This window comes from Epargyreus clarus, unplaced genomic scaffold (assembly GCF_041222505.1).
Source record: "Epargyreus clarus isolate Ecla_fem2 unplaced genomic scaffold, WU_Ecla_fem_2.2 ptg000027l, whole genome shotgun sequence".
NCBI lineage: Eukaryota > Metazoa > Arthropoda > Insecta > Lepidoptera > Hesperiidae > Epargyreus > Epargyreus clarus.
In genome coordinates, this window is record NW_027332234.1 from 1,691,006 (window position 1) to 1,718,401 (window position 27,396).

At 37.4% G+C, this 27,396-nt stretch overlaps 1 protein-coding gene across 1 annotated transcript; it reads right to left on the bottom strand.

Annotated features, from left to right (window-relative positions):
• Positions 1-24: 24 nt before the first annotated feature.
• Positions 25-26,614, bottom strand: LOC140753718 (frizzled-10). Its single transcript, XM_073088481.1, has 2 exons — positions 26,169-26,614; positions 25-1,555 (listed from the first exon to the last, which is right to left on the bottom strand). Exons 1-2 carry the CDS (start codon positions 26,343-26,345, stop codon positions 185-187), a joined length of 1,548 nt encoding a protein of 515 aa, XP_072944582.1. The 5' UTR covers positions 26,346-26,614; the 3' UTR covers positions 25-184.
• Between the last annotated feature and the right edge of the window lie 782 nt (positions 26,615-27,396).

A 27,396-nucleotide genomic window follows, 5' to 3' on the forward strand; every position in this document is an offset into this window, starting at 1 on the left:
TCATCGAGCAAATAAAAGTGCAAGTTATATAAAAAACCAACAGTATATTTAATAATTAATTTACATTATTTACACGCACTTTGTACAAATATCGAGAGCGCCTTCACAGAAGGCAGAAGAGGCACTTGACCCACTTAACACTAATAGTTTATAACTAGTCTTTGAGACGGTTCATTATAATTTATCACACTCGGGAGACGTGGAGAGGTCGCTTATAGTAGGGGTGGTGGGAGCGCAGCAGTGGGGGTGCGCAACACGGCGCCTTGCGTGGTGGACACAGCGCCTTCCGCCACACCACCGCGGACTTGCGCGACCACGCCCACGCCCCCGCCGCGATGCCGCACGACAGCCACAGGCACACTGACACGCTGCTCGAGTCCGCCGCGTGCTCCACGTTCCCCACCTCCAGCGCAGCCAGCAACGCCAGGTTAGTCTGCGCTTCCCTCCGGCGCGCTTCGAGAACTCTCGCGCCGCTCGCAAACGCAGCTAATACTAAGTAGAGAAGTCCTCCAGCAGCCGCCCGCGCGGCCAGTCTTCCCACACGCTTTGCACCCCTCGAATCGAGCGCTCGGCGCACTCTCATTATTCCAGGACACGCTCCAACCGCCAGAGCGATTGACGTCACTAGTAGAGCTCCTCGTGGTACTCCAATCAACGCTGCGGCGGCAGCATCTGATATTCCACAGGTTCCAGTTAATTCGTCAGCTGTTACTCTACGCAACGCTAGAGCCGCCGCAGTCCACGCGCCCGCCCAGCCCCACGCCACCGCGTGAAGGTACGCCGCTGCCCGTTCTAACGCTTCAGTGGACCATTCACTGGCCGCAGTTAAGTACCACGCGACGCAGGCATTCGCAAACCAAGCGTCAGCTGCTAGTGTGAAGTAGTAGGTTAGAGAGAAGAATGCCACGCATGTAGGCGAGGCCAGCCCGTCAACCGCCAAGGTGGTGCCGGCACAAGAGACTACTTTGGCGCCTAACCATCCTCGCGTAACATAAGATAATGCTACGATAGCGTGGCAAGCCGCCATCCAAACGACTGGCCTCTCGGGATACCGATATCTGGAAGGCTCTGCACAAAATGTCAACAACGCGAAGGAAGTCGACAGTAGAGAAAACCAAGCGAGTGTATTGATCCAGATCTCTGCTATTCTCTTATCGGTCTGTGAATATCTAGCGTGTTGTCCACACGCGGGCCAACATTCTCCAGTCGGAGCTCTTGTATGTGCGGGCGGGCATCCGTGCTCCCTTAACTCGTGCTCGTGGAACGGCCAGCGAGGAGGCGGCGGTGGTTCGGGTTCCAGTTCACTGGCATTAGGAGGCCGCATGCAGAGCCGTCTATTCGGCCTCAGGGGAAAAGCGGCACAGTCCAGCATCACGTTGGGAGACAGTTGCTTCAGTTGCTCCTTGCAGTCTTCGACGACCTCCTCGCACAGCGCCCGACAGGCGCTCACGGAGCCCGACACCTGCTCCGAGCACAGGGGAGCAAAGGCCGAGCACAGCAGAAAGCGCGCGTGAACCGAACAGTGGCTCGAGAGAACGCCAGCGAATGAAGTCATCTGTAATGAAAGGAAAAAATACATTTATTAATTTATTTCGCACATAAAACATCTCATAACAGTTTTTTTTATAATTAGCATAAAATTATAGTAATAAAATTTATAGCAGACTATTAATCATCTTAAAATTCAGTGGAACAGTAAAATTGTCTTTTAATCTTGATACTTAATAAATGTAAAGTTTCAAATTTATTTATTAACTTCGTCGTAACCTATATTTTATTAAATGTATGTTTACAAAGTACGTATAATTACATATTTTTAACTTTTTAAAACTAACAAAGGGCAGCGTTCCCGTGCCGTGCCCAATGTTAGACAAAAACACGGCGCGAATGACTGTTAATGGTGGGACAAAGGCAAGGTCGCATGTGAGGTGTGTTTTTGCGGAGCGACGGATGTCGTGGAATTGATTTGAAAAGATTCGGGAGCCAAGGCGCCCGATTGTTGTTTGAAGGACGGGCGCTATAGAATGCGAGCCACGTACTCGAGGAACGGACCAGAAAAGAACAGATTGCGTACTTATTTCTCCTTGTCTGGTGCAAATAAGTATACTTAATTAGAAAGGGATGACGAGTAGTAAGTTCGGACTGGTCGCTCCCACGTAATTTTGCTCCTAGTTTTGTTTTGTGCCTCCGTTAAGACGGGCTGTCATTCCAGCTCAATACTGATGATTCTTAATTAATACACGGTACAGTGTGGAACGAATTAATGAATATTGCGCTTGTCGATTTTCATTCATACATTTACATAATCAACCGTTTCTTTAGTCGGTTGTTAATTGAGGTACATAAGTCGAATATTAATTAATTGAAATCCGTTTAATTTGACGATTTAATGTATTTTTTTATAAATTTAATGAAATACGTCGACAGAAACTTCGATCTTGTGTCAGTCCTTGGGGTAGCGTTACTAAATGTAGTAACAATAAAGTAGCAAGCCCATTTCCCATCTTTTGCTATACAATATTGTTGTCGTTGAAAGGCACAAATAGAACGCCATTCATTACACCTGGTTGGAAGCCACAAAAAGAATTACTTCACGGAACGGGTGGCCTTGGGGAGCAATTACAAATTTTAACTGATTTCGTGGTAGCTTAGTAACGGATGTTCCTCGCAAAATTACTATTCAACAAATTTAAACCCGTAAAATGCATTAGCAATGTATGCGAACATATCTATGTAAGTACGAAAATCTACATCTGGTCACCTATTTTCACTGTTTATTTAAAATCTAAAGCAATATATTATGCCGGAATATGTTTTGGTAGACAAGTTAAGTAAAGAAACAAAATGTTTTGTGTGCTATTAAGTGCCCTATTCAAATCCAATAAAAAATAAGAGATTCGCTTTTTATAACACTTAAAGGATATGTCTCAACTGACGGATAATTTTAAGTTAAAAGGTTTAAAGAACTGCCAATTCTATTGTCCAAAATTGTGAGTACAATGTTCAAGCCTCTCGAATATCCATTTCACAAACTTCACATTGAGCTTAGGATTAGCAAAAATACCAAACAGTTTACCTGCCAGAAGGGCTGTACACAATCCTATTAGGGAACGGTAGATTGCACTTAAACTGAAACGTTTTCTTTTTTTCCTGTTTCTTGTAGAAAAACGTTTCGTTTTGAGCCAACAATAGTGAGCAAACACGCGTGTTTGCCTTCGGAAAAGGTTTAGGATGTCGGCACCACTTAAGATGTTTAAGTTAAGGGGACGCACTCGGGTTTTGGATTAAGAAATATATTTTATGCTTTGTACTTTGAATGGAGATACCAAATAATCAAAATAAACATTTGATTAAACTAGTTTTTAAAGATCCCCAAACCTTTATTTTGGACATTTTTACATTTTATTTAGAATTATGTTTGCATCAATATGTGTATTTAGATGCAGTGCAAAAAATATCTCAGAATCCACAATGTCAAATGAAAAACATTTAATATTAAGTTATTTCACTCAACGTAACATGATCTTTACAAACATTTGTTCAAGCGCTCTCCTTTTAGATGTCTCTGGGTCACATACAAGGGATTCTATTGATACAAATATACTGAGAGCTGACACAGTTGTGAAGACAACTCTATGTTCAACGTAAAAAGTTCAGAATTGTTAGACGGCTCGTTGGCAAGCACTTATAGTTTGTTTAGTTTAGGTAATCTATTGAGTTACCCGATTCTCGGTACTTAGCTGTATTATTTATTTGCTTGGATAAACATTTGATATTTGAGCGCTGACTGGTGAAATCGTGAAAGCCTCATTGAAATTTAGTATGAGCTCAATGTATATGTTAATATTTCTTAGTAGGGCGTAAATATCCTGTTCGAAGTAGTGCTTTGTGACTAAATGTTTATGATATTTGTGCCCATATTAGGTATGTATAAGTATCACAATATCATAGAAATCTAGTTTTAGGGCATTCATGAATCCACTGTAATATGAAAATAGTTTCGTACCTATACTTCATTAATCTGTAGCTGTCTATTAGTTAGCGCGACTCATATAGGTTGATATTACAATCATTGAATGCAGTTTCAACTTGTAACAACAATCATCTTACTTAATGTCGTATATATCTTAGCTTCTTGTATATTTTTATCTGCCCATAAACCAAACAGTAGTGTAACATTGTCTCTATATTTGATGCAACACTGGGAGACAGGCAGCTTTGACGAGTGCACAACAAAGGCAGACGGGGGACAAAAAATTAATTACCGACGTGAGCCGAAAATAGCCGAGCGCAGGCGCACGCTTTGATGTCTTGCTCGGCGGGAAATGAACGCGGGTTGCAATGCGCGTACAGATAATTAAGAAAATAAATAGGCTGCATGTTGTGTTAAAGTCTGTGAATTTGTTGAGTAGATTATAGATTAGGGCATACAAAAATTTGTAATAAATTCAATACATAATGGCTTAGTGCAGATATGTAATTGTTTACATTTTACATTTAATAGGTGTAACCTCATGTAATATTATTGAATATAATAAAAAAAACTCTCAAATGTATGTGAAGTCTACTAATACGCACTTTACCAGCGCGGTAGACAATGGCCTAATCAATAAGTAAGTAAAGTACCTACTTGTACCTATGTTTCTAACTTCACTCCGGAGGGACCACCGTCGACCACTGATTTACTGCATTATAAAAGCAGCATTAATAACAAGTGCCATATTGCTTTGATTTGTAGACTACGTATAATAAGGGAGAGTCACACAAAGCAATCCCACTTATTCCTATGTGGTCTTAGACCTTACTATTTCAATTTCTTAGACAAAATCATTTTCACAAATTCGCGACATGTCGTTCTGTTCTCTCATTCATTGCTTCATCAAACAGAAACATAATTTCAGCGCGCTATCTCTCAACCTCTTAAGCTGTTTAATTGATGTGAATTGTTGCGCTCATTTTATCATCAGGCTCATGAGTGGTAATACAGATCTCAGAAGCGGGCCTTTGATCGCATCTACCTATCAGTTGCTTTGAAGTGAGCGCCAAGATGTACAGATAATTGCGTGATAAGGATGTCGATTGATCTACTTGCACTACTTACTGTGTAATTCTGTCAATTGTTACTATGGACTAATGTAACTACTGTGTATGTAAAGCTACGGTAATGGAACATGAAAGTAAAATAAAATACACTAAGATCAAAAAACTTAGCCTTTACAATTAACTTTATTATTTAAAGTTCAAATTATGAACAGTGGAATAAGTACGCGAAAAAATATTTTAATAAACGCTTTTATACTTATCCAGACGTAGAACGATAATCGAAATCGTAGACGCCTGCCTGGCCGGGAATCGAACCTGAAACCCTGTGTGTGGTAAATAAATGACCAATGTGCCACACGAGACGTCAAACAATCTATAGACAACTTTTCCGTAATTTTATAACTTAATACCATACAACTCAGAGAAGGCGGTTAAAACTAAGTAGTCGATTAAAACATAAAACGCAAGCAAAACCACCGACATCGCTAGTTCAACAATAAACCCGCGGCCGGTTTACGATAAACTAAAAACATGCTAAAAACCACTTCGACTCTCAATTCGCGCGGCGCATGTGCGTGCCACAGAGCGCATAAGGTACAGACATTCCTTCCTCATTGCTACTGGAAGTGGATGAAAATAAACTGAAATAACGTCTTTATGTGGCAACTGTACAACAATTTATGCATCAAAGCAACGTAACCCGCAATCATATTTCAATCAAAAGATCGTAAAGTTTTATTATGAAATAAAAAAAAATACTTTTACGTTATAATTTTATGCTTCTGTCGGCGCGTTTAGCCATTCTGTGCAATTATATCAATCTTAAGCTCGTGTTGGCTGTAGGTACATGTGTCATTTCTACACGAAGTATGCTCTGTAGCACTAACAAAATAAACCAAGCGGGTAATTCGAACCGCTTTTTATCAACAAGATGCGCGCTTCGTGTGTTTATCGGCGCGATCCTTTGATCTCCACCCCGCAATTAGGGTTGGCGAGTTATGAGTTAATTAAAATTACCGGTACACCGCCTGTCTGGTTTCTGTACGTTAATGATTCTTTAGTTTGCTGAAATGTCAAATTAGTTGACTGGAACCTTTATGTTGACTGCTAGGGAAAGTCTAGAGGGTATTCCACCACATCAAAGAATATGTATTAAATAAGGAATTGACGGGTTAGCGGCAAGGGCGTTACAACTGAGTGATCAAAGGGGACAACTGTATTTCTAGGGGAGGGAGACAGCTACGCCTTACAACTCCAAAAAGCTTTGACGACTGTTCCATGATTACAACCGGAAATACAACTGGCAGCATGAAAGAGCGATCGCCACCAGTGATCACCTATGCAACTCGAAACCGCTCCTGACGTTTCTTACTTTGTATATCGATTAAGATATGCTTACCATATAGTCGTAGGACATCGCATGCTTCGAATTCCTTACGCAGGGTGGTAAAAGGTTGTCTTGGGCCAAGTTAACATTTTATTTTCAAAGCCATTAGCCGTCACTAGGAGGATTACGTGAATAAAGTTTAACAGTTACATGCGTTTAAACGCAATTAAGTACTTTCTATCCATTAAAATTTATAGCCTTTTGGATAGGATTAAAAACTATAAAAAGCCCATTAGCCGTCCTTCTAGACAGGGGTCTCGCGACCAATGAAAGGAGGTCTGAATCATTTATGAGGCAGTGTGGATTGGATGTCAACTGACTTTTAACATTTGCAAGACTGAAAATGTTAAAAGTCATCTTTTTTATTTGATTGGAGTAGAAAACAACACAGTTGACCTGATGATAATTGGTAATTGATCACCTGTGCCCATGACATCTACCAGCTTTATAAAGAATAAGGGTTCTACCAGAAACCGTTAAATGCGTTGCTTCTTCTGATAACTACTATTACCCTCATATGCAAGACGGCCATGGGCCTTTCGAACCAAAGCCAATTTTTCAATAATTACATTGAACAAACGTTAAATTTCGATTTATCCTATCTTTCTAAATTCATGTATCTTCAAAATACATTCATTTCCGAAAGTCGGTTCGGCATTGAAAGTGGGATCTATTCTCGCCAGTCCATAACGCTAACATCGGATTAATTGGGGCTTTACGAGCGCCGACGAAGTATTTACGACGGGCCTTTACGGCCACACTGGACTAATCAACGAGCAGCTTCAGGGTTACAACGTCACTAGCACTTTGTACACAATTGTTCAGAAGCTGCCTAGAATCCTTGTATACAGGTTTATAGTAGTAGTTAAGAAGAAATTCACCATTTATGATGATGAAGTTGCAAAGAAAAGTGATATGGGCTCGTGCTGTAGTGAATTCTAAATAAGATTAAAGTAGTCTTAACCGGGGAGAGGATTGTATTAAGCCCCACCCTTTCGAAATCACAAAAAAATGGAAAGCAGAGTTCAATCTTCACGGAAGGAAATATACGGCCCTGGATTGGAGTTTTATCGTACAGCCATGTATGCAATATTGCAATGTTAGATCTGAGGATAATGCCTCGGTTGCCACGTCTGTAACACCCTACAACTGTGTTTGACACTGTAAAATAAAAAAGAGCAATCCATCGCAACTGGTGGTTGTGCCTCATCGAATCATAAATTTCCTACCACCTTTCACCTCCAATTTTAATTTAATTTAAATACAACATGAAAGGAACGAATTAATCGACCCGAATATAGCTGTACACGTGTTTAACCAGAAAACACATGGACATTTGTTCAAATATCCAAGTAATTAGACGATTACAAAGCTATGTTATTGTGTAACGAACTCAATCAAAATTCCTTTATCAGTCTTAACTGAGATTAATTAGATAGAGCATTCGTCCGTATTGCGAGTGCAATGCCCTTTTCGTTATCTGTAGCAATATCTATAGAGTAGATGTTGCCGCCATTATTAAGAATTAACACGGATCGCTCCAGCCCCAATCATACCTGAATCGTCTTCGAGGCCTGTCGAATCGATTTTTTAAAAGCGGACATAAGGTAAATTGTGCTTTATTGTGTGGAGATAATGGCTGAAGCGGGTGCAGATGTAAATTTGACAGCAAGGTCTATCAGTCGATCGTATTCTTGTTTTACAAACTTAAAGTGGGGATGTGTAAAGGAGATTCAACTTTAAGTTGTGTTTTGAAGGGTTGTGGTAATAGTGAAGATAAGTTGGTATCGGAGAAAACGGTCGAGAGTTCCGATTATGAATTGGCCACGCTCCGCCGGTCGGCTCCGCTTTTATACTCTCCAGATGAGATAATACTCATTTCCTCGATTCGTGTTACTTAAATCTTTTGATTTAATGCGTTTACGTTTTTTTTCTCTATTTCAACTTGATGGGTTATCATCAATTATGTTTTGTCTTTAATTAAGAGTAGACTGTAAGACTGATTTATTCATGCAGAAATAGAATTGATGTTCTGTTGAAATGAGTAAAAATACCTTACATAGAGAACGTTTCAAATTAGATATCACAACGTAATGACGGCAGATATTGTTTTACGCTCCTTATTAATAATCGATCGAACCAATGATTCCCTAGCAAAAAAATACATTTAACTTTCGTTCATGTTAGACATAGTCAAATTTCGATCGAGAAGAGCGTTAAAGATAATGATGTTAGGTTTGGTCTGGTACCCCCATTGGTGAGACATAAAATAAATTGCCAAGCAATAGTCAATGCGAAGGTTACAAAAATATCCGTTTAAAGTGCTATTATTATAAAGTACTGACAGACTGACAAAGTTCCCGCTCCCCACTTAGCGCATCATAAATCCTGTGAAGGGTTCCGTCAACACCACCCTTTATATGTCAGTGGACGCATCGTATCACACTATAAGTACACATCGTGAATCATATAGCAAGTCGAGAAATATTTGTTATACAATGATAACAGGAAGATGGTTTTACTACAACTTATTGAATTCCCAACTAATCGTGACTTTAGTGTTCTAAACGCGTCGATATTGTGCATTATTTTCAAACGAATCTACGGTTCATCAGCTAAGTGCTCACTGTGTGTAAATTAAACAACTATTATGCTTAAATTAGATCCCAAATTTACTATATATGAAGCCTTAACTTATAAAGGAAATAAATACTATAAATTAATTATCCTAACTAATATTATAAATGCGAATCAATTGAGTTTGTTTGTTTTTACTTTCACGCCTTAACGATATGCCGATTATCATGTCTTGTGTAAAGTACACACGTTGTCAAGGGTTCAGAAAAGGACATATGGTATTTTATATGCCGAAAATAGTACCGTACCCGAGGCATAGATAAAAACCTTTCGCGAGCGAAGCTGCGGGTAAAAGCTAGAAGATACATAAACCAACCAAAGGAATTTGTCTCATATACTCTTCAAAGCATAAATAAGCCACAGTCGACTTCCCCCGTGCCATGTTTCCGAGCGTAGCTGACATAGCAGGTTCGGTTCCCGCTTGAGTGCGTGCTACACATCACTGCCTCAGTTCGCTCCATTTGTCTGCCCATTGATTGATTTCCGAGATATTTTGGGTTTGAGTAGTTTATTACTTATTTATGTTTAAGCAAGAAAGTGGCAAGAAAATAATAAGATCCATACTACCTAAGCAGTCTTCTTATTTTCGGTTTTTAATTCGTCTATGAACGGAGTGAGAATTTAACTGAATCCTTGGAATTTAAATTAAAAATTCCAGAACTCCCTCCCACACTTCTCTCCTACCATTAACATTGTCAAGTTTAAACAATCGATTATTTTGCCCTGCATTTCTATATCCCTTACGAGAAAAGCCTGAGATAACAATAACAAATTAATAACAGAAAAATATAATGTATTTATTTACGAGTACCTAAACCACAATTTCTTCAGTGGCAGATGTGTATTAAATCTTGAAAGAATAAGTAGCACCTTTATACATTTCTATGTATAATCTGTAATTTATCTTCGTCTACAAAAGCATTACATTAGATAGAGTTGTTTCAAATATAGTACCCAAGCGTAGTAGAGTACATACGCGTATTTCCGTGCGCCCTACATAGAGCTCGCTCCATTGATTAACAAACCCACTTCCTGGGTACATGTGATCTCGTAGATTGCTGTTATTAAACTCACGATTACAACGGATAACAGTAAGTACATTGTTATTACTTGTTATCTATTCCATTACCGGATCTTCGACATCTATAATTGAAAATGGAAGGACTGAATTAACATCGTTACTTTTAATGTATTTACTGATTTTTGTTCTAGATATTTGAACGAAGAGAAAAGTTGTCTCTAAAATTGACTTTGAACTTTTTTAATAACAATCATTGATTATAGGCTTTACAATTTTGAGAACTTTTTTGAAGTACTTTCAAGTGTATGGGTTTCCTCAAGTTGTTTTCCATCACAGTTACAGCGAGTGATAGTAAATTTCTGCTAGACATAACTTTAAATAATCAGAGGTTCGAACCTGTGACCTCCGGATGGTGCGGCCCAATTTCAACCACTAAGCTGTCACTGCATATCGTTTTCTATTAACAAGAGAAAGCTATTTAGATGGAAGTGTCCTGTGTTTACACAAAGAGGTACCATGCAACAGGAATTCCTCTATCTTATTTATCGTACTAATCTCAAACAACAGAGACAGTAGCAATTCAGCTACTTAGCTACTCCCGTGTTTGTGCGACACACTTTCCTTAACAAACCCAACATTAACTGAGTAGATTGTAACATTTTGTCACCTCAAAAATGTAGGAATTTTATACGCTCATAATAAAGTTTATAGTTCATTAGGCAAGTACACTAATCAGTTTATTTCTTATTCTAAATAGTCGAAGCTAAATAGGCACTTTTATACCATAGAGAGCTAACCACCAGATAAATAGTACTAGGATCCTAAGTTTCGTGAATCTCATTTTTTTGTTTAAATCGGAAGATTGCTTTATTAATTGCATTCTCATCAACAAAAGTTAAAGTTACAAGCTTCAATATACAATGATGGTACAGGAAACATACATAGTATATTAGGTATTGATAAGCTGCCAGAAATAGGTACCATATAACATGAAACTAACAAACTCTCCACGTGTATTAGAGCAATTAAAAAGCTCATGTTACAAATACAACACGTCGTCGTAAGCCAGCTGTTAAACTGTCACATCTGAAAACATTTACTGAGGAGTATTAGGCCCCCATTCAGTGCTCCAATGAAAGCAAACATTGTTTTGACGCAACGGAGTCTCATAGTCTCAACGCATCCGTGGCGCCAGCTGTTATCAGCTGATAACCGCATTCGTGGAGATGTCGTCTCACCACGACCTCAATCAGTTGTTTAGCTCACGTTTTTAGTGTACACCAGTCATAGAAAGTTTCATGATCATCATATTCTTGAATAATGAAAGAAAACGTAATTGAGAAGTTCACAAAAGTGTGTGAAGACTACCAATAAATGCCTTGTTGTCAACATGTTTAATGGCCTAAGTTTTTTTCAATTTGGGTAGAGACCTGTGCCTTGCATCGAGACATTAATAGGGTACTGATAAAAATATAAGGCAGAGGCAGTCGCCTAACTACAAACTAGTAGTATTACGAACTTAAGAATTAAGAAAAGCGCTGAAGGCTGCGAATCACCCAAAATATTAAACGCTGTCAGCGACGTCTCAATGATACTTTCAAATCAATATTTCATCTTACAGATGCGGTGTTTTATGTTGCGTAATGCTTGCAATCTTGTGAATTCTAAAAGCAATGTATTACCATGTAACACATTTCGAAAATATTTAGTTGCGCACACATTACCTAAGTTACGCCTGGCCATTGCCGTTTCACAAGGCTAAGTAAACATTGACCGTTTGATCTTAACTACTTTGTAAATTGAAATCTGCGCAATATTGGAGAAGCCTGAGTCAACAGCCGCTCATGGCTATTGCGAAATCGAATTGGAAAGCTATTTTTAACTGAAAATGGAACAAAGTTTAACTTAAATTTGGGATGTTTTTAGAGATTCCTTTTCTAGCAATGTTATTATGGCAGCCATAAAACACAAAGTAGTAGAGTACTTACGTCTTCTAAATTCGAATAAAGTGATTTTCTTTGCCTACTGTAGATATTCAGTTTTAAATTTTCAGAATAAAGTGTTCATGTAAGAATGTATATTAATTATGTAATGTATGTTTATTAGGGTGTAGTAGTACCTACTACTGAATACCTTCAACATAGTTCTCAGAGGTTGCAACGCACGTGTGATCGATCAATCATATTTGCGAGTAATTACAAATTTAAATTTATGACAATGACCATTTATCATCAGTTGGACTGCATGCAAGTATGCCATTTCAGTTTCATAAAAAAAAGACTATGTACGAGTAATTTATATCTTCAATCTGTTTACACATTACTATGCATCACGTAGAACAAACTAGAAAGTTTAAGATCATGCACCGAAACTGAAAGTACGAAGATGTACGAAACAAAACGCTATCTTCATCTAGAAAAACTAACTTGGGCGCTAGCGCACGATCTCGTAATTTTAAGGAGATACGATCTCGTGGACGCATACCGGCCGATTATATTCCTTTTAAATCACGACCGCTCCGGCGTAATGAAGTTTCTTTTACTTTCCAATCTAATTGTGGAGTATCTTCACAGATATGCAAGTCTTGGTTTATGGACAGTTACAGTGAGGAGTTAAGGATTTAAATTCAATGCTTTTAATCTGCTTGCTCGAAATACTCGTCTTTTTAAAGAGTTAGGATATTAAGAACGCATGTATGGATATTCAGTGATGGCTCATTGGATCGTTTGTTAATTAAAGCATTGAAAAAACTAAATTGATGACTGAAAGACATAGCATAGCACACTATGACCGACATTCCTGTAAGAACAATTGAAGTTCAAGATAGTCAATTAAAATTATGTTTGGAACGTATAGAAAATGTCAGATCAAATATTTAGGGATTGAGGAGATACAAAACCAAGTATTGGAAATGCAAACGAGATAAAAATTGACAGTTCTCGTAAACAAATTCCCAACCAATTACAATTCCAATGTATATGCAGATAATTACGAAAAAATGTCTCAACAGAATTCTTTTACATATTTGCCTTACGAATCTTGCAGGACAACCCGCTCTTCCGATAAAATTCATAAACAAGCAAGAGCAAAATGAGACCGAGTAGGCAGCCGGCGCCCACCAAAAAGCAGCAGTGACTCAGTGAGTACATTTAAATGGCAATTTATTTGAATGCGATGCAAGGATAAAGCCTGACCATTGATGCCGCGGCCGACGTGAGCCCGCGGTGTAATTGACAAGTGTACGGGCCGCGGTTGGCGGGAGATTACTTTTTAAACCGCCGACGCTGGCTGAATGGATCGCGGAACATTCGCTAGATATTGAAATAAGTTTAAAATTTCAATTTTAAAAACAAAATTCACACTGATGTTTGGCTGAATGGGTCGCGTAAAATTTGCTTCATACTTTAAGTTTTTAAAAACAGATTCGGTGATGACACTTGCCTTCATGACAGCTGATTTGTCATCAGTAGGATAAAAATGTAAGTCTGAAAATGCGAACGCAGAAAAAAGAGCTTTCGAGAATCGATTCTATGAGTATTGTAATTGTAATTGTAAACCCTTTCATAATATAATCAGCAGGCATTAATATACTTAATTAGCTACGAATTTAAAACGATTTAAAATTCAAATTTAGAATTTGTTGACGTTCGCGTAAGTTCCGATGAGGATCTGACGTTTTCGCCGATCGTGTGCCCGCGCTTTTCTCGTTTAAGCGACAGACACCGCAATGAGGTACTTAAAAGGTACCAGTTGAATTAAATGGCAGTTAATGCGAGCAGGTTTTTCAGTGTTGCGTGTACCTATACGAGGGCGATAGGATCTCTACGTTTCTTATTGACGGCTCGCCAGAGTCGCCGGACATGAATTTTCATTATGTCGACCGGATAGACACAAGGATGTGAAACTGCACTTGTGTTTTTACTGTTTTAGTTTTCTTTTCTTGTAATTCAATATAACTACTTTCTTAAATAAATTTCAGGATAGATATTTTACACACAATAAGCATTTTTTACAAAATTTAGAAATAGTTGTTTCTTACGCCGCTTATTAGTAGTTGAATGAGAATAATTCTGTGGAGAATCTGCCGTTTATAAAAAACACGTATTTTTTTGTTAAGGATATTTTTTTATATCAATTTATATACGCAAAATTACGAAACGCAATGAAATCAAATCATGTTTCCCAAAAAAATTGCTGTCCGATACATGAAATCGGATCATCCGTTCCCAAATACCGATCCCGGTTCCTCAAGCCCATCGATCGACCGGCACTATCTAATTGGGCAACATTCCTCGCCCCGCCGCCACGCAGTTAGACCATCCCTATTATGTAGAGCCGTGATGCAACCGTACGGCTCATTTACACACTATTAAAACGTTATTGTACATTGATGGTCTTTGTAGCCTTTATTTCGAAGACAGGAATGAGTATGATGTTCTTTTACTGGCTCATTGTACTATCATCCAAACAACGTACACAATATGTGTACGTACACACATTTTATTTATTATTATTAACTAAAATTGTCTCATTCATGAGTGCCATGGATATTTTGTATCATCCAAACCCAAAAAGATTTTGTTAAAATTCATAACTTAACATTTACGTTCGTCCAATTACAAAAATATGTACTTCCTCTTTTCCTTTAACCTAGCGTTCAAAAACGTAAAGTAGATTCTGGTTTCCTCTGCTAATTGATTTAGATATTAATTCGTAATACATTTCAGTTCTTATAATACAAAGTTTCTTACAACATAGGTAAACTCGGTAAGTCTGTATCAAACAATACTTCAAAACACTTAACACCCACCTAATACATATAATCCGCTAAATACCTGTATTACATCGAGTTGAATGCAAAACCAATCGCATACATCTGGGGTCGTCGAACGAAACGAAGCCACAAAGCGGCGCGCGCGCATCGACCGCCGATACGCCTTTGATGTGCCGACACCCCCTTTGATACTAGCGCAATTATCGTATTGTGCAATTAATGGTAAGCTTCGGCTATCGTGGCGTCTAGTTATCTCTTTTATTGTCGTTGTATAGGGATTCGAAATGAATAGCTATGGTACTAATAAAAGTATTGATTACCTAGTTATTTGTTACCGTTATTTAGTATTTTTTTAGATTTGTCATATAGGTAGTTCTTAAATTGGTTTTTTGGTTTGAAAACTATTTCTAAAATATAACATCCAAGATATGACTGATGAAAGTATTTGTGCAAAATACACTTCAATCGTTAAAGTTAATGACAATTTAAAAACATAAAATTGAACTTCCTATCAACATTAATGCGATGGCGTCCATAAATAAAATCTTCCCGTACGGCATGGAGCACGTCGACTATATTTATGGTTAACGAACCAGTTTTTGAATAACTTAGCACGTTTTTTAGTAAAAAAGCGTGCTTTGTGTGGCCGCCTACCTGCTGTAATTAGGCGGGGCAATTTGTTCGTTTCTTGGGCCTTTTTGCCGTTTTTGCCGCGCAGGCGCCGCGGGCCCGGCTCCGCTTAATAGTTGGTTGCGTTTGAATTTCGATTGTGGATTGCGTGTAGCTATTAACGTTATGACAGGATGCGGATTTATGTCTCATTCTGAAACGGTTTCGCTGTAGTGTAAGTATTAAAACATCAAATAACATTTAGTACAGTACGAGAGTAGGTCGGTAAAGAAAATGTAAAGACAAGAATTTTTTTTATTGTACATTCGTAATTTCGATTGAAAGTATTAAAAAAAATTGGATAAATATTCTTTTTTGTTCTCAAGATAAAAGGGTATGAGAAATGAAGCTAATAAAAAACATGTAAAGAATTCAATACTTCGCCCCTTTAAAATCTAGTAACGACAGAACAATAGACCACTTTCATAGACAAAACGAATTCTTTAAAAACTTTCATACTCCCAACTCGGTGTAGCGTGTATTATCCATACCTGGGATAATGAAAGGGGGCGCTTCACGGAAAGGCCCAATAACACCTCGGTTCTATCCCGAGGCTTCGAAAAAGCCGGGTAATTTGTGGACAAAGAAGCCGGCAGATGTGGGGTAATGGGTTATCATGCAACTATTGCAGTACCGTTCAAATGTCTATTGTTTTCCTTTGGTTATTTTTAAGCTTTTTACGCAAAATAAATGGGTTGTAGTCTTTCAAAAGATTTCAGAGTTGTGTTCAACGTCCTAAGTAAAATGATTACAAAACTGTAAAAGACCTACAATGGTAGCACACCATTGTTGATATTTTTTGTTGCTTCTTATTATGATTATACCATTAAGTAATTAATATTTCAATTTATAAGATCATTTTAAAAATATACAATCAAAGCATATTTATACCATTTTTGGTAAAACAGTTTAATTTAACGTAGATAAATTGAAATTAACGCAGTTTTTGCGTAGCGATATCTAAAGAAAAGCAATTGATTTTACCATTGTATGATAATATTTGATAAATCGATAAATAGTTTAGATTACAGCTTGTGATGTCAATGACGCCTAAATCATGCTTTTATCTTGAACGGTGAGATATTACATGTTATTGAATATTTTGGGTTATGGGTTATGGGTTAAGAGTATTATTTTAGGGTTATAACACGTAATTATGTATTTTTAATATAACATTAAAGGTGCAAATGAGTTCACAGTCCATCTGGTGGTAAGGGTTACTGCAGCGCTTAACACAGCTTTTTTAGACAAAGTTAGAAATAGATGTGGCAGTGGTGACTTCGGAGTTGAACCACAGAGGATTCTACCACTTTCAAACCTTCAATTAGTAGTACATTTTGAGGATACTTGGTTTAGTTATTTTTTCACTGTGGAATAACTTTTGGTTCATCCCATTAGTTAATTTCGGATAGAAAAGTTGTGAGAGGTTCTGGTTCTAGGCAATAAATTTTATTGAATCATGTTATTTAAACCAAGATAAGTAAAATAAGCAATTTCTTACGTAACGACAAAAATATCAAGCACATAACGTGTCTTGGCAGTAAAATTAAAAGTTCAGCTTGCAGGCAACTTGGCTTGAACTCCCGTTGGCAAGCACGTTAACGAATGGAAGTAAAGTTCTTTAAAGTTGAAAAGCTTGGCCAAATTTCAATGTGCTGGCGCAAACGCAAACTTGGCAGTAAATACACTTTGGCTGTGCACTCAGCAGTAATTGCCGTGGGAGCAACGACCGATGGTTGCCGCCAAATCAGATGAAACTTTCGTGAATGGACCGGCCCACTGTAGCTAGCCCGAGATCTCAGATAAAGGTCGATTTGTACAGTTTAGAGGATGCCACGATTTCTTATGGTCTACTTTTAAGCAATTTTGTTCAGAAACGAATGTAAATGTGACTTTTTTACCTCCGCTAACTTTATTTGAAACATTTCTATTGATGGTATATTATAGGTACCTATGGTATTTTTAAGTCTATTAATTGTAAACGAGCAATTCTTGTAAATGTACTACATTTAGCTATTCTACATTTTCTGAGAAATATTCATGTACCTACTGTAGGTACCTACCTATAGGTACTTTCTGGCATTATAGTTCATTTTAGCGATGGGCGATTGTTCTAAAAAAAACAATCGAATAAATCGACAATCGACGGAATCAACAATCGATTGTCGATTTATTCGTAGTACCAAAAAAACAATCGAATAACAATCGACGTTCGAATAACAATCGACGTTCGAATAACAATCGACGTACGAATAACAATCGACGTACGAATAACAATCGACGTACGAATAACAATCGACGTTCGAATAAAAATCGACGTACGAATGACAATCGACGTACGAATAACAATCGACGTTCGAATAAAAATCGACCTTGAAATAACAATCGACGTACGAATAAAAATCGACCTTGGAATAACAATCGACGACCGAATACAAATTATACCGCGCGGCCACATGCGTGTGCTCAGGACAATGTGCAGGTGCGTCGTGTTGCAAAGTTATCGTCACTTGCCACTGGTTGGAAAATGTAAAGTATTGTATTACATTTTAGTCAATTGTACTATATATTGTTGAGAAATAATTATACCATAAATCATTGTGTATCAAATACTATGGAGTATCATCGATAATCCAGATGTCGTAGTCATCCCCTAAGTTCGTTTCATGACAACGTTTTCAAAAAGGTCATCTGAAAAATATAATATACGTCTCTATGGCGCATATTATAGAAAAAGATTATCAGAAAATATAAAAATAATGTTAACAACGCGAGTAGGGTGTGAGAGTGTGTGGCCACGAGGCGCAGTGAGCAGTGCGAGAAGCAAGGTGTGGACGCACCATTAAATAACGGAATGCAACGAAGCAGCGGAAGGGTGCACGACGCACGTGCGCTTCACCCACCAAATATATAAGACTGACTCAGATTTCTTAAACACAGAAATTAGGGGCTCCTCGCTGCTAGTAGCTTTGTGTATACTAAATAGTTGACCAACAACCAAATAGCTTCGATAGTTCCATTTTTACCTAACAATCGCGTATCGCTTGACTGCGCTGTTACTAGTTTTGCGTGAACTAAACAATCGACCAACAATCGAACAATCGAACAATCGACCAAGAATCGAACTATCGAACAATCGAACAATCGACGAACAATCGAACTATCGAACAATCGACGAACAATCGAACAATCGAACAATCGACGAACAATCGAACAATCGACCAACAATCGAACAATTTCGATTGTTCGATAGTTATTCGAATACAATCGAAGAATTTCGATAGTTATTCGAATACAATCGAACACAATAACAATCGAATAATTCGATTGTTTTTAGTAACAATCGCGCATCGCTAGTTCATTTCAAATCTAAAAACATACACTTTTATGGTATTATAATACTTATTACTAGTTTTATACTTCGGAACATAGGCGCTTCTTTATTTATTATCAGAAATTCGATATTTTACATATCGCTATGTACATTTACGTTGTACTGTACGTGTACATGTACATGTACGTTGTGTACATTTATACCAACTAAGGGCTTATTAAGTTGCAAATCGTGAAACTCGTGAATGAAGAAACGCTATGTTAGCGGTATGGTAGCGTCGGAACGTGATTGTCCCATCTCGGTTTTGCGGTAAACTAAGATTGCAGATAGGCGTTTTTGTGAAACATGACCTTTTTTGTGTATTCTACTTTTTTACCGCCGTAGAAAATAGTCAGATAAGCTTGATAAATGCTAACTTTGAATACGGTTGATGCGCAGAAATGTGCGTCACTTAACCTCACAAAATCAGATGGTTTATTTTTCATAGTAAATTTTAAACTTAATTATTTTTAAATATAGAATGCCACATTTTTAATAACACATTTTTAATAAAACATGTATAGTCCGCGAAAAATTGCTAGTCTGCTCTGAATATAGAAATGAACTGCGTCGCCATAGCAAATTGTATGACAACACCTGCTCGCAACAACTTCAGAGTGGACTAGCAGTTTGGCGCGGACTATACCTATACCCAAAAGTCTATAACACGTCTTTTCCGTAATAATAATTAATCAAGATTCATTGACAAAGTTTCGTAATTCAGTAGAATTAAATTAATCAAAATGTTTATTATTACGTTGTCAAATTGTTTAGAGTTGCAGTGTACGATTAAATTGGTACGTCTTTCCTTCTTTGCATTTGCATGATGAGTTTATCTGTAAGTAGCTGTACATTTTAGACTTTATAACTAAAGATATATAGTTTTTAAGGAAGATGTTATTAATGTACAACTGTTGATAAACCTGAATAAATTAAAAATAAAAATACCTTAATTGTACCTAAATATCGTACCCACCATTATATTGTACTCTTACCTAAATACTTAAATAGACACTAAGTTGAAACGCCTCACGTGCATGTTGCCACGCACACTCATACAGCACTCCACGTGACGTTAGATGTGTTATATGACCCCAATGCTCTTTGTGTGTAGTGTCAATTCTCACCATTAGACTTAGTTCTCGAGTTCAGACACTCGGATCTACGTTAAAAAGTTAAGTTTGTAACATAAGCCAATTAAGATTGTCATAATTAACTTCAAATAAGATTAGGTTCCTACATGAGGTATGTCACAGATGCGTTGCTACCTGAAGACTAAGTTAGAACGCCTGTGATTGAAGGGTGACAAACTTGTCAATTCAAATCGGAATAGAGCAGCGCTTAATACTGCTAATAATAGGCAGAAATAGCTGCGGCGTCGGTCTCCAGAATCGAAGCACAAAACTAACCGTTATCACACCTCAACCTAGATACTAGATAGCAATAGGTAAGCTAACAATAGATGAGCGATAGCGGGTTCGATTCCCACGCTGTCCAGCGACAATCCAGTTTGCGGGGTCGTGGATCGTGATACAATTTGCAATGTCTTCTTGCTGCCCTGTATTGTGTACTGTTTTTGTCGTTCAACAATTTTAATCGGCATACATTGGCTCAAGTATAAATATTTCAGATTGCAATTAGATGCGTCTTGTCAGTTATGTTGGTTGGTAAGTAATTTTAGTTTCCGATCAATTATTAATAACGATAGGTAATAATATTTTACATCTATGCAATAAAATAGATAAATTGTGTCTGAGCTTCTACGTTTATCTGTACCTTACCAAAACAAAGTATGTTTTCATTATTGTTCATGTTTACAGGCTAATTTGGCTGCTTTTGCAACGACTGAATCGATTTTAATGACACCCATTTCAAAAACGAAGTTATTTTTCACGGAATTTTGCGAAATGTGCTTGGCCCGCCCGCTATATACCACACTATTACTACATAAAAATAGAGAAATCAAGCATTTTAAATCCTCTAACATACCAACATGAGTACCCTACAATCTAGTAATATTCTGCCGCAGTAAGCAGACACATTATGAATAGGATTTTTAGTGCTTACATACCTAAGCCAGTAACTGGTACCGTCGGTTCAGGTTACCGAACAAAGCACTATAAAGATAAAACGAAGCGGCGGAATGTCCGAGCTCGGTAATTATAGCCGATTCAGTTACTACACAGACACCTGAGACCTGGGGTCTTGAATACGACCCTTTAGCGGAACTGGCCGGTTAAGTGTCAGCAGGGAATATTGCGCAGGTATCATAAAATAGGGCTGTCATATGTTATAACGTATTTGTTGTTAGGTAACGTGCGCTGTTAATGATAAACCTTATAGAAATCTGAAGATTACTTGTTCCTATATACAGGTTACTACTATACTCTTTGATTACTCATCAGACAAAGGTCGATTTAAGATCAAAAATGTATGTTGCTACATTAACATCATTTTGCATACATTAATACGATTGATTAATTGTTTACCTCATGTTTAAAAGGATTAGCCCCTGTACGTGTGTGTTACAGACAAAAACATCTATTTAGAGGACGAATTTTTTAAACATTTTATCACTTTCTCAGTCCTGTTACATAAGGAACTTCAGTAAAAAAATATGCTTCCAGACCCAATGGTTTAATGTGAGTTGTTTATCAGATATTCATAATTGGAATCAGTTGCTTGGATCAACAATAGCACTGATCGAAAAAGTTGTACTAATTAGGTTATATGGAGATTCATTTCTTGAAATCACCGCTAATTCAGCACAGACTCAGTTCCTCAATCCTTTCAACCTATACACGTGCCTCGCACTAAAACCCCCCCCGGTGGCCGTCCTCGGCGCTGCGTAGGGGACTCCGGGATCTCCAAAGGAACGCAACCGGAGTCCTCTTAGCGCGTTGCCCCGTCGGGCTCCGCCCAGGCGAGAGTGGTGCTCGCCACTCCGTCTGATGTGCACGACGGTATGCGACCACACATACCGCTGTCCTTCCCGGGGTCACGGGGTCCCGGGGGCCGGGCGGTTCGAGCTCCCACTCTCGCCACCCGCAACCCCGGAAGCCCCTTTTAGTCGCCTCTTACGACAGGCAGGGGATACCGTAGCCCTATTCTGGTCCCGGAGCTACAGGGACAAACCTATACACGTGCCTACCACACGAACTATACCCCATGTCTGCTGTATATATTGTCGTTCAGCAAATTTCATAGCACGAGTTATCTGGGCCGTTGTATCGCATCGTATCGCTCCTTTGTGATGCCGCGATACCTCGCATTAGTCGATACACATCGCCACTTAAGGCCGATAGCGATAAGGGATATAAATAAAAATAAATGGCTCCTCTTGCTGTAAAGATACCGCTATCGTGGCCAGGTAACGGATGCCGGTAGTACCATCGATTCGCTTCTGATCTGTTTCAAGCATTATCTTTGGAGTTTGTATCTATGAGCTGCAAATGTTGCTAATAAGAGAATTATAAATACATAATATGACGGTCCTTTCAACGTTACAACCTTACAACTTATGTTATGTATTAACATAGAGTAATAAATGTCACGAAGTACCCTATAACAATCAGGAGGCACGGTAGTGCCTCCGCCAAGTCGAGCCTAAGTTGTTCCCGAAACGTAACTTGTAGCCCTAAAATAAATCATTGCGTGTATAGATAAATAATAATAATTACGAAATACAATTGTAATAAAAATGTAATTTATATCAAAATCAATACGAGAACGAAATAAGTTAAGTTTCATCTAAAAATCTAAACCGTAGATCGCGTACCAAATAGAGGATAATATTATTAAGTATGATACAACTTTTGTATAAAGTGTACCATAATAAATTTCTTATTGTATTATTATATTATTTATCTTTTAAAGTATCTACATAGTTGTGACAAGATTTTAGTACAAAAATTATTTTTGATAAAATTGAAATAAGTACATGTACGAAATTATAGAAATCAGTTTTTTTGTTGTTAAAAATTGCCAAGAAAAAGAAAGTGATCAATAATAGATAAATAGGTGAGTCAGAGAATTGCATACCTATTATTTTACGTCTTTCTAAAAGTTAAACTTATTAAATCTATGACTAATCGCTAATAGCATTATCAAGTATGACAACTGCGTTCATTAATTAAAAAATGATTTTTATCTAAGTTTTTTAGATAATACGCCATTAGTACTAATGGAAATATTAATTATCAGTTAAACAAAATTAGTACAGAAATAAAATTAGAGTCGGTAACTTATACAGACTAATCTATCTAAATATATATAACTCAAAGGTGACTGACTGACATAGTGATCTATCAACGCACAGCCCAAACCACTGGACGGATCGGGCTGAAATTTGGCATGCAGGTAAACATTATGACGTAGGCATTCGCTAAGAAAGGATTTTGATCAATTCTACCCCCAAGGGGATAAAATAGGGGATGAAAATATTACTTCGTAACGCGAGCGAAGCCGCGGGCAAAAGCTTTTTCAGTACAAAACAAAGGAATCTGCAAATGTTAAGATGCAAATTGTTAATTAATATTTAAAATAAGATGTATTTATTACACTTATTTATATTTTAAGTACACAGCACGTGTCATTTTCATTAAAATTACCGAAACTTTGAACATTGGTGAGTTCAAAGTTCCGTTCTAAAAATGTTTTTTAAAACTGCATGTACTATTAAATAAGTACCTACGTACAAAATTACATTTTGATTAAAATTGTGAATTTCAGAAAATTTAAAACATCATTATTTCGTTCTTAAAAACGAAATTTTAAATTGTATGTTTTTAGATACATCTATACTGTAGGTACCTACAATGTATATATATATGCTGTGAAATGCACAGTAAATTCGCTCTAAGATGGTATCCTTGCTCAACCGGCGATTATGCCTAAAATAGCAAGCGTGAGAATACGACTGCCTACAAATGCCTCTTGATGACATTTCTGATAAACTCAAATGTACCGCTTGACATTTGAGGCAAATCTCGCTAGATTTAACTTCAAACAGATTTCAGAAATGTGTCGCAATGTTTTATAAGGCTTACGTTTATTATTTTTTCTAATGAGTTGAGTGAAGCTATGAAATACGAGATGGTCATAAAAATACTACTCCTACTTAAATAACCTCATATGCATGATTGCTTTTGGTGCATCTTTGATAATTAACACGAATAGAACATTTTTATAAGGCCTTAATATACTATGGACATTTTTACCTATTAACATAATACGTTTAATGTCGAAAACTTGTAAATAATTAAAGTTACATTAAATTTGTACTTCTCACAAGTGTCAAAAGAGATGCCATTCTTTAGCATAAACTTTATATTTGTCTAATAACATTGTAATAAATTAATATTATTTATTCCTATGTATGTAACTTGAAAGTTAATAAACGACTGATTACTACATATTGTTACATTTTACGAACAAAACGAACAATCTATCAATTTCGCTATAAAATTTCACTGCATCATAAATGCGAGAGTGTGAACGCAGCATGTATCCGCGAGCATGTGAGCGCGGCGGTACGCAAGGCCAACGTCCCTACAATCAAGATCGGGCCAAATCGGCGCGTTTGATGTCCGCCGCGCGATAACGCCGGCATATTGTTGACGACTTCATGTCGCTCACATAACTCACACCGCCCACGAGCAAACAATGACTTTATGTCCTTTATTGTCGCCATAAAACCAATTTAGACCGGCCGATAATGTTGCGCTACTTCGAATTTAGAATGATAAGTCGTGCGCTCGAAATGTTTACGTGTTGCTTGATAGATTGACAATGTTCCGTTTTGTAATTGTTAATACGGCATATTTATACATCCAAAAATATTAACGACGAATTTATGTTTACTGTTGATGAAAAGGGTGAAACAAACCTCTTGACCTTGCCAGAGAAGCCTTAAAAGACGCTTGTTTATGTATTTTTATTTCGTCGTTAGACGTCGTTTTATTCAGATAAAGTTATCTTTAATCATCACCTACAAACACAAATTCAGTTGTAAGCCTAAAAGATCAAATTGTCATTTGAATGTCACAGAAAGAGGATTCGCAGTTAAAATGTTTATCTCATATCATGTTATTATATTAATGTTTATCTTATTTAAGTTAAGTAAGATATCTTTATATAATATAGACTTGAAGACATAGTTGACCGATATTGCAGAAGCACAGAATAAACCAGTTAGTCTTGAAGCTACTATTTTTACACTTGAGTTATTTATAATAACGTAAAATTGAATCTATTAGAATGATTTTTTTAACGTATGGTGGAGAATAAGAGTATGTCCTAATTATTGGGTATTTACAGATAAAAATTGGATGAAATAAAAAAATCTTGGAAAAACATTATACTATTATTAATATAAAAACATAATTAATATTTTTACGTTGTTTGAAGTTTTATACAAGCTTATTTTGCAAATTATAATTTTAAATCAGTATTTGGATAAGGAAATATTTTATGAATAGAGTGAGATATGAAAGCACCCTGTGGGAATAATAGGCAATCCCATTACAAAAGAGTAGCGAAAGTCATTCCCACTCCCATCCCATAGCACCCCATGACATAGATCCCTATCAATGTTACAACCCATTAAACCCATTCAGCAACCAACCGTAAATCTCTTCCCATAAGGGTCTGAGATCTACGCAATCACGGATGGATTCCCATAGAAATAATATTACTGAAAGATTTACAAAAGGGGTCGTTAAACTTTGATGAGATATGGAATATACATGTGATTTATTGGTTTGATTTTTGGAAAGGTAAACTACCAGTAAGCTTAATTAATAAACATTGTTTTAGAAGTAAAATATGACAGCTTATGGAATGTAGAATATTAACTAGTGCTTATATTTATATTATACGTATTTTAAATATACCTATTTTCGCAATATATACGTAAAAAATGCATCTATAGATACGAAATTGACGCGTTTTTGAGTTTGTTTATTCCATAGTCTTTATGATTCGGTTATTCACGCAATTTTTATTATCTTACATTTCCTAAAGTATAATTAGTATGTATATCGCTAAAACACATGTATTCCTTAACATTTTTTTAATAAAATCTGTCAATTAATAATGGCATGTTAACATTTCAGAGGCCGAAATTACACGAATGTTTACTGAATTCGATGTAAATAGCTAATGTTCAGGACATTTAAACACCTTTACATAATCCAATGATACCCAGATAAAAACAAAAACAGTTTGTTAATAGGCTAAGAAGTTTCAAAACTATTTTACTCACCGCTTCTTCAGCTTCTTTCTGATCCCTGTGGCCCATGAGGTTGGGCATCGCCGTCCAGTTGTATCCTAGATCCTGGCACTGCTTCAGCCTGATCCTCTCGCACTTGCCACCTTCCAACTCCTCCTGGTCGGCCGCCACCAACCAGGCGAGGAAAATAACACAGAAAATCCGAGACATTATGCTCTCACGTATACAGGATGCAAAGTTAAACCAATATTTTGTGTCATATTCAAACAATTCAGTCACAAAAAACACTAATGATTAAAGTATCGTAAACATTAACTTATAAGCGAACGCTAACACGTCTTCCCGTCATCGCAGCTCGGAGCGGACTGAATTCAAATTTCAAACGCGGCGCGGCGAGTCAAAGCCAAAGGAAAGAACCGGTCGGCGGGCGGCCGGTGCGTTCAGAGCCGTGCATATGTTTCGATAAAAGGTCTGACTCTGTCTGAACGCATGAACAGGGCATTATGATGAAAAAACGACGAAAAGGGCCTAATTCGTGTACGGCTCACTGCAATCAGTGGGAGTAATTTTGTATCGCGTCGCCGTGCTATGCGCGGGAGAGAAAGGGACGGTAGAGACAATGATGCACATATTAAATTAAGTGTATCTGCCCGTAGGGACGGATTTTATTTTACGAAATTGCTGCAATAAAAGTGTTGGGCAATTGAGAGGTCCAGAAATTTTATAACATGAATCGGGATTGCGCTATACAGACCGGGAACAGGTTTCTATAATAATGATCTAACTATCTATTTCCTTATAAGTTTCATCCGTTAATTTTATGCGCCAATATATTAAACTAATATTTGGAATAACATAACCATTCCACTTAAAATGTACGTATGGATTGTATTCTGGCAGTAGAGTCTACTCAAGCCGTGTTTATATTTTACGCATACATTTGCGAAATATCGTAGAGATCTTTCTCAGGAATCAACCCTTCGATCACAGCTGGGAAGATGTGCGAGATACCCGCGACCTTTATCGCCCACTCTTTTATCTTGCGCACCAGAGTCCCAAGTAGAATACACAATTAGGCCCCCTCATTACATCACTCCAATAACACCTTTGATATCGTAAACCAAACGAAACATTCTGTGCTCTATCTGAAAGTAACTAAAATCGAAATTAGTTAGGCAGTCGACCATCTTTTTTGCTGGTCACTGCCAGTGTAAGCTGCTCCGTGAGTTTAAGGGAAAATGTTTCATGTTGAAAGATATTC

What these genes read in the sequence shown, in the direction of transcription:
- LOC140753718 (XM_073088481.1), bottom strand. Translation starts at nt 26,345, where the DNA reads ATGTCTCGGATTTTCTGTGTTATTTTCCTCGCCTGGTTGGTGGCGGCC. An exon ending in AGAAAGAAGCTGAAGAAGCG is followed by an intron (nt 1,556 to 26,168) that starts GTGAGTAAAATA and finishes CTTTCATTACAG; the next exon opens with ATGACTTCATTCGCTGGCGT.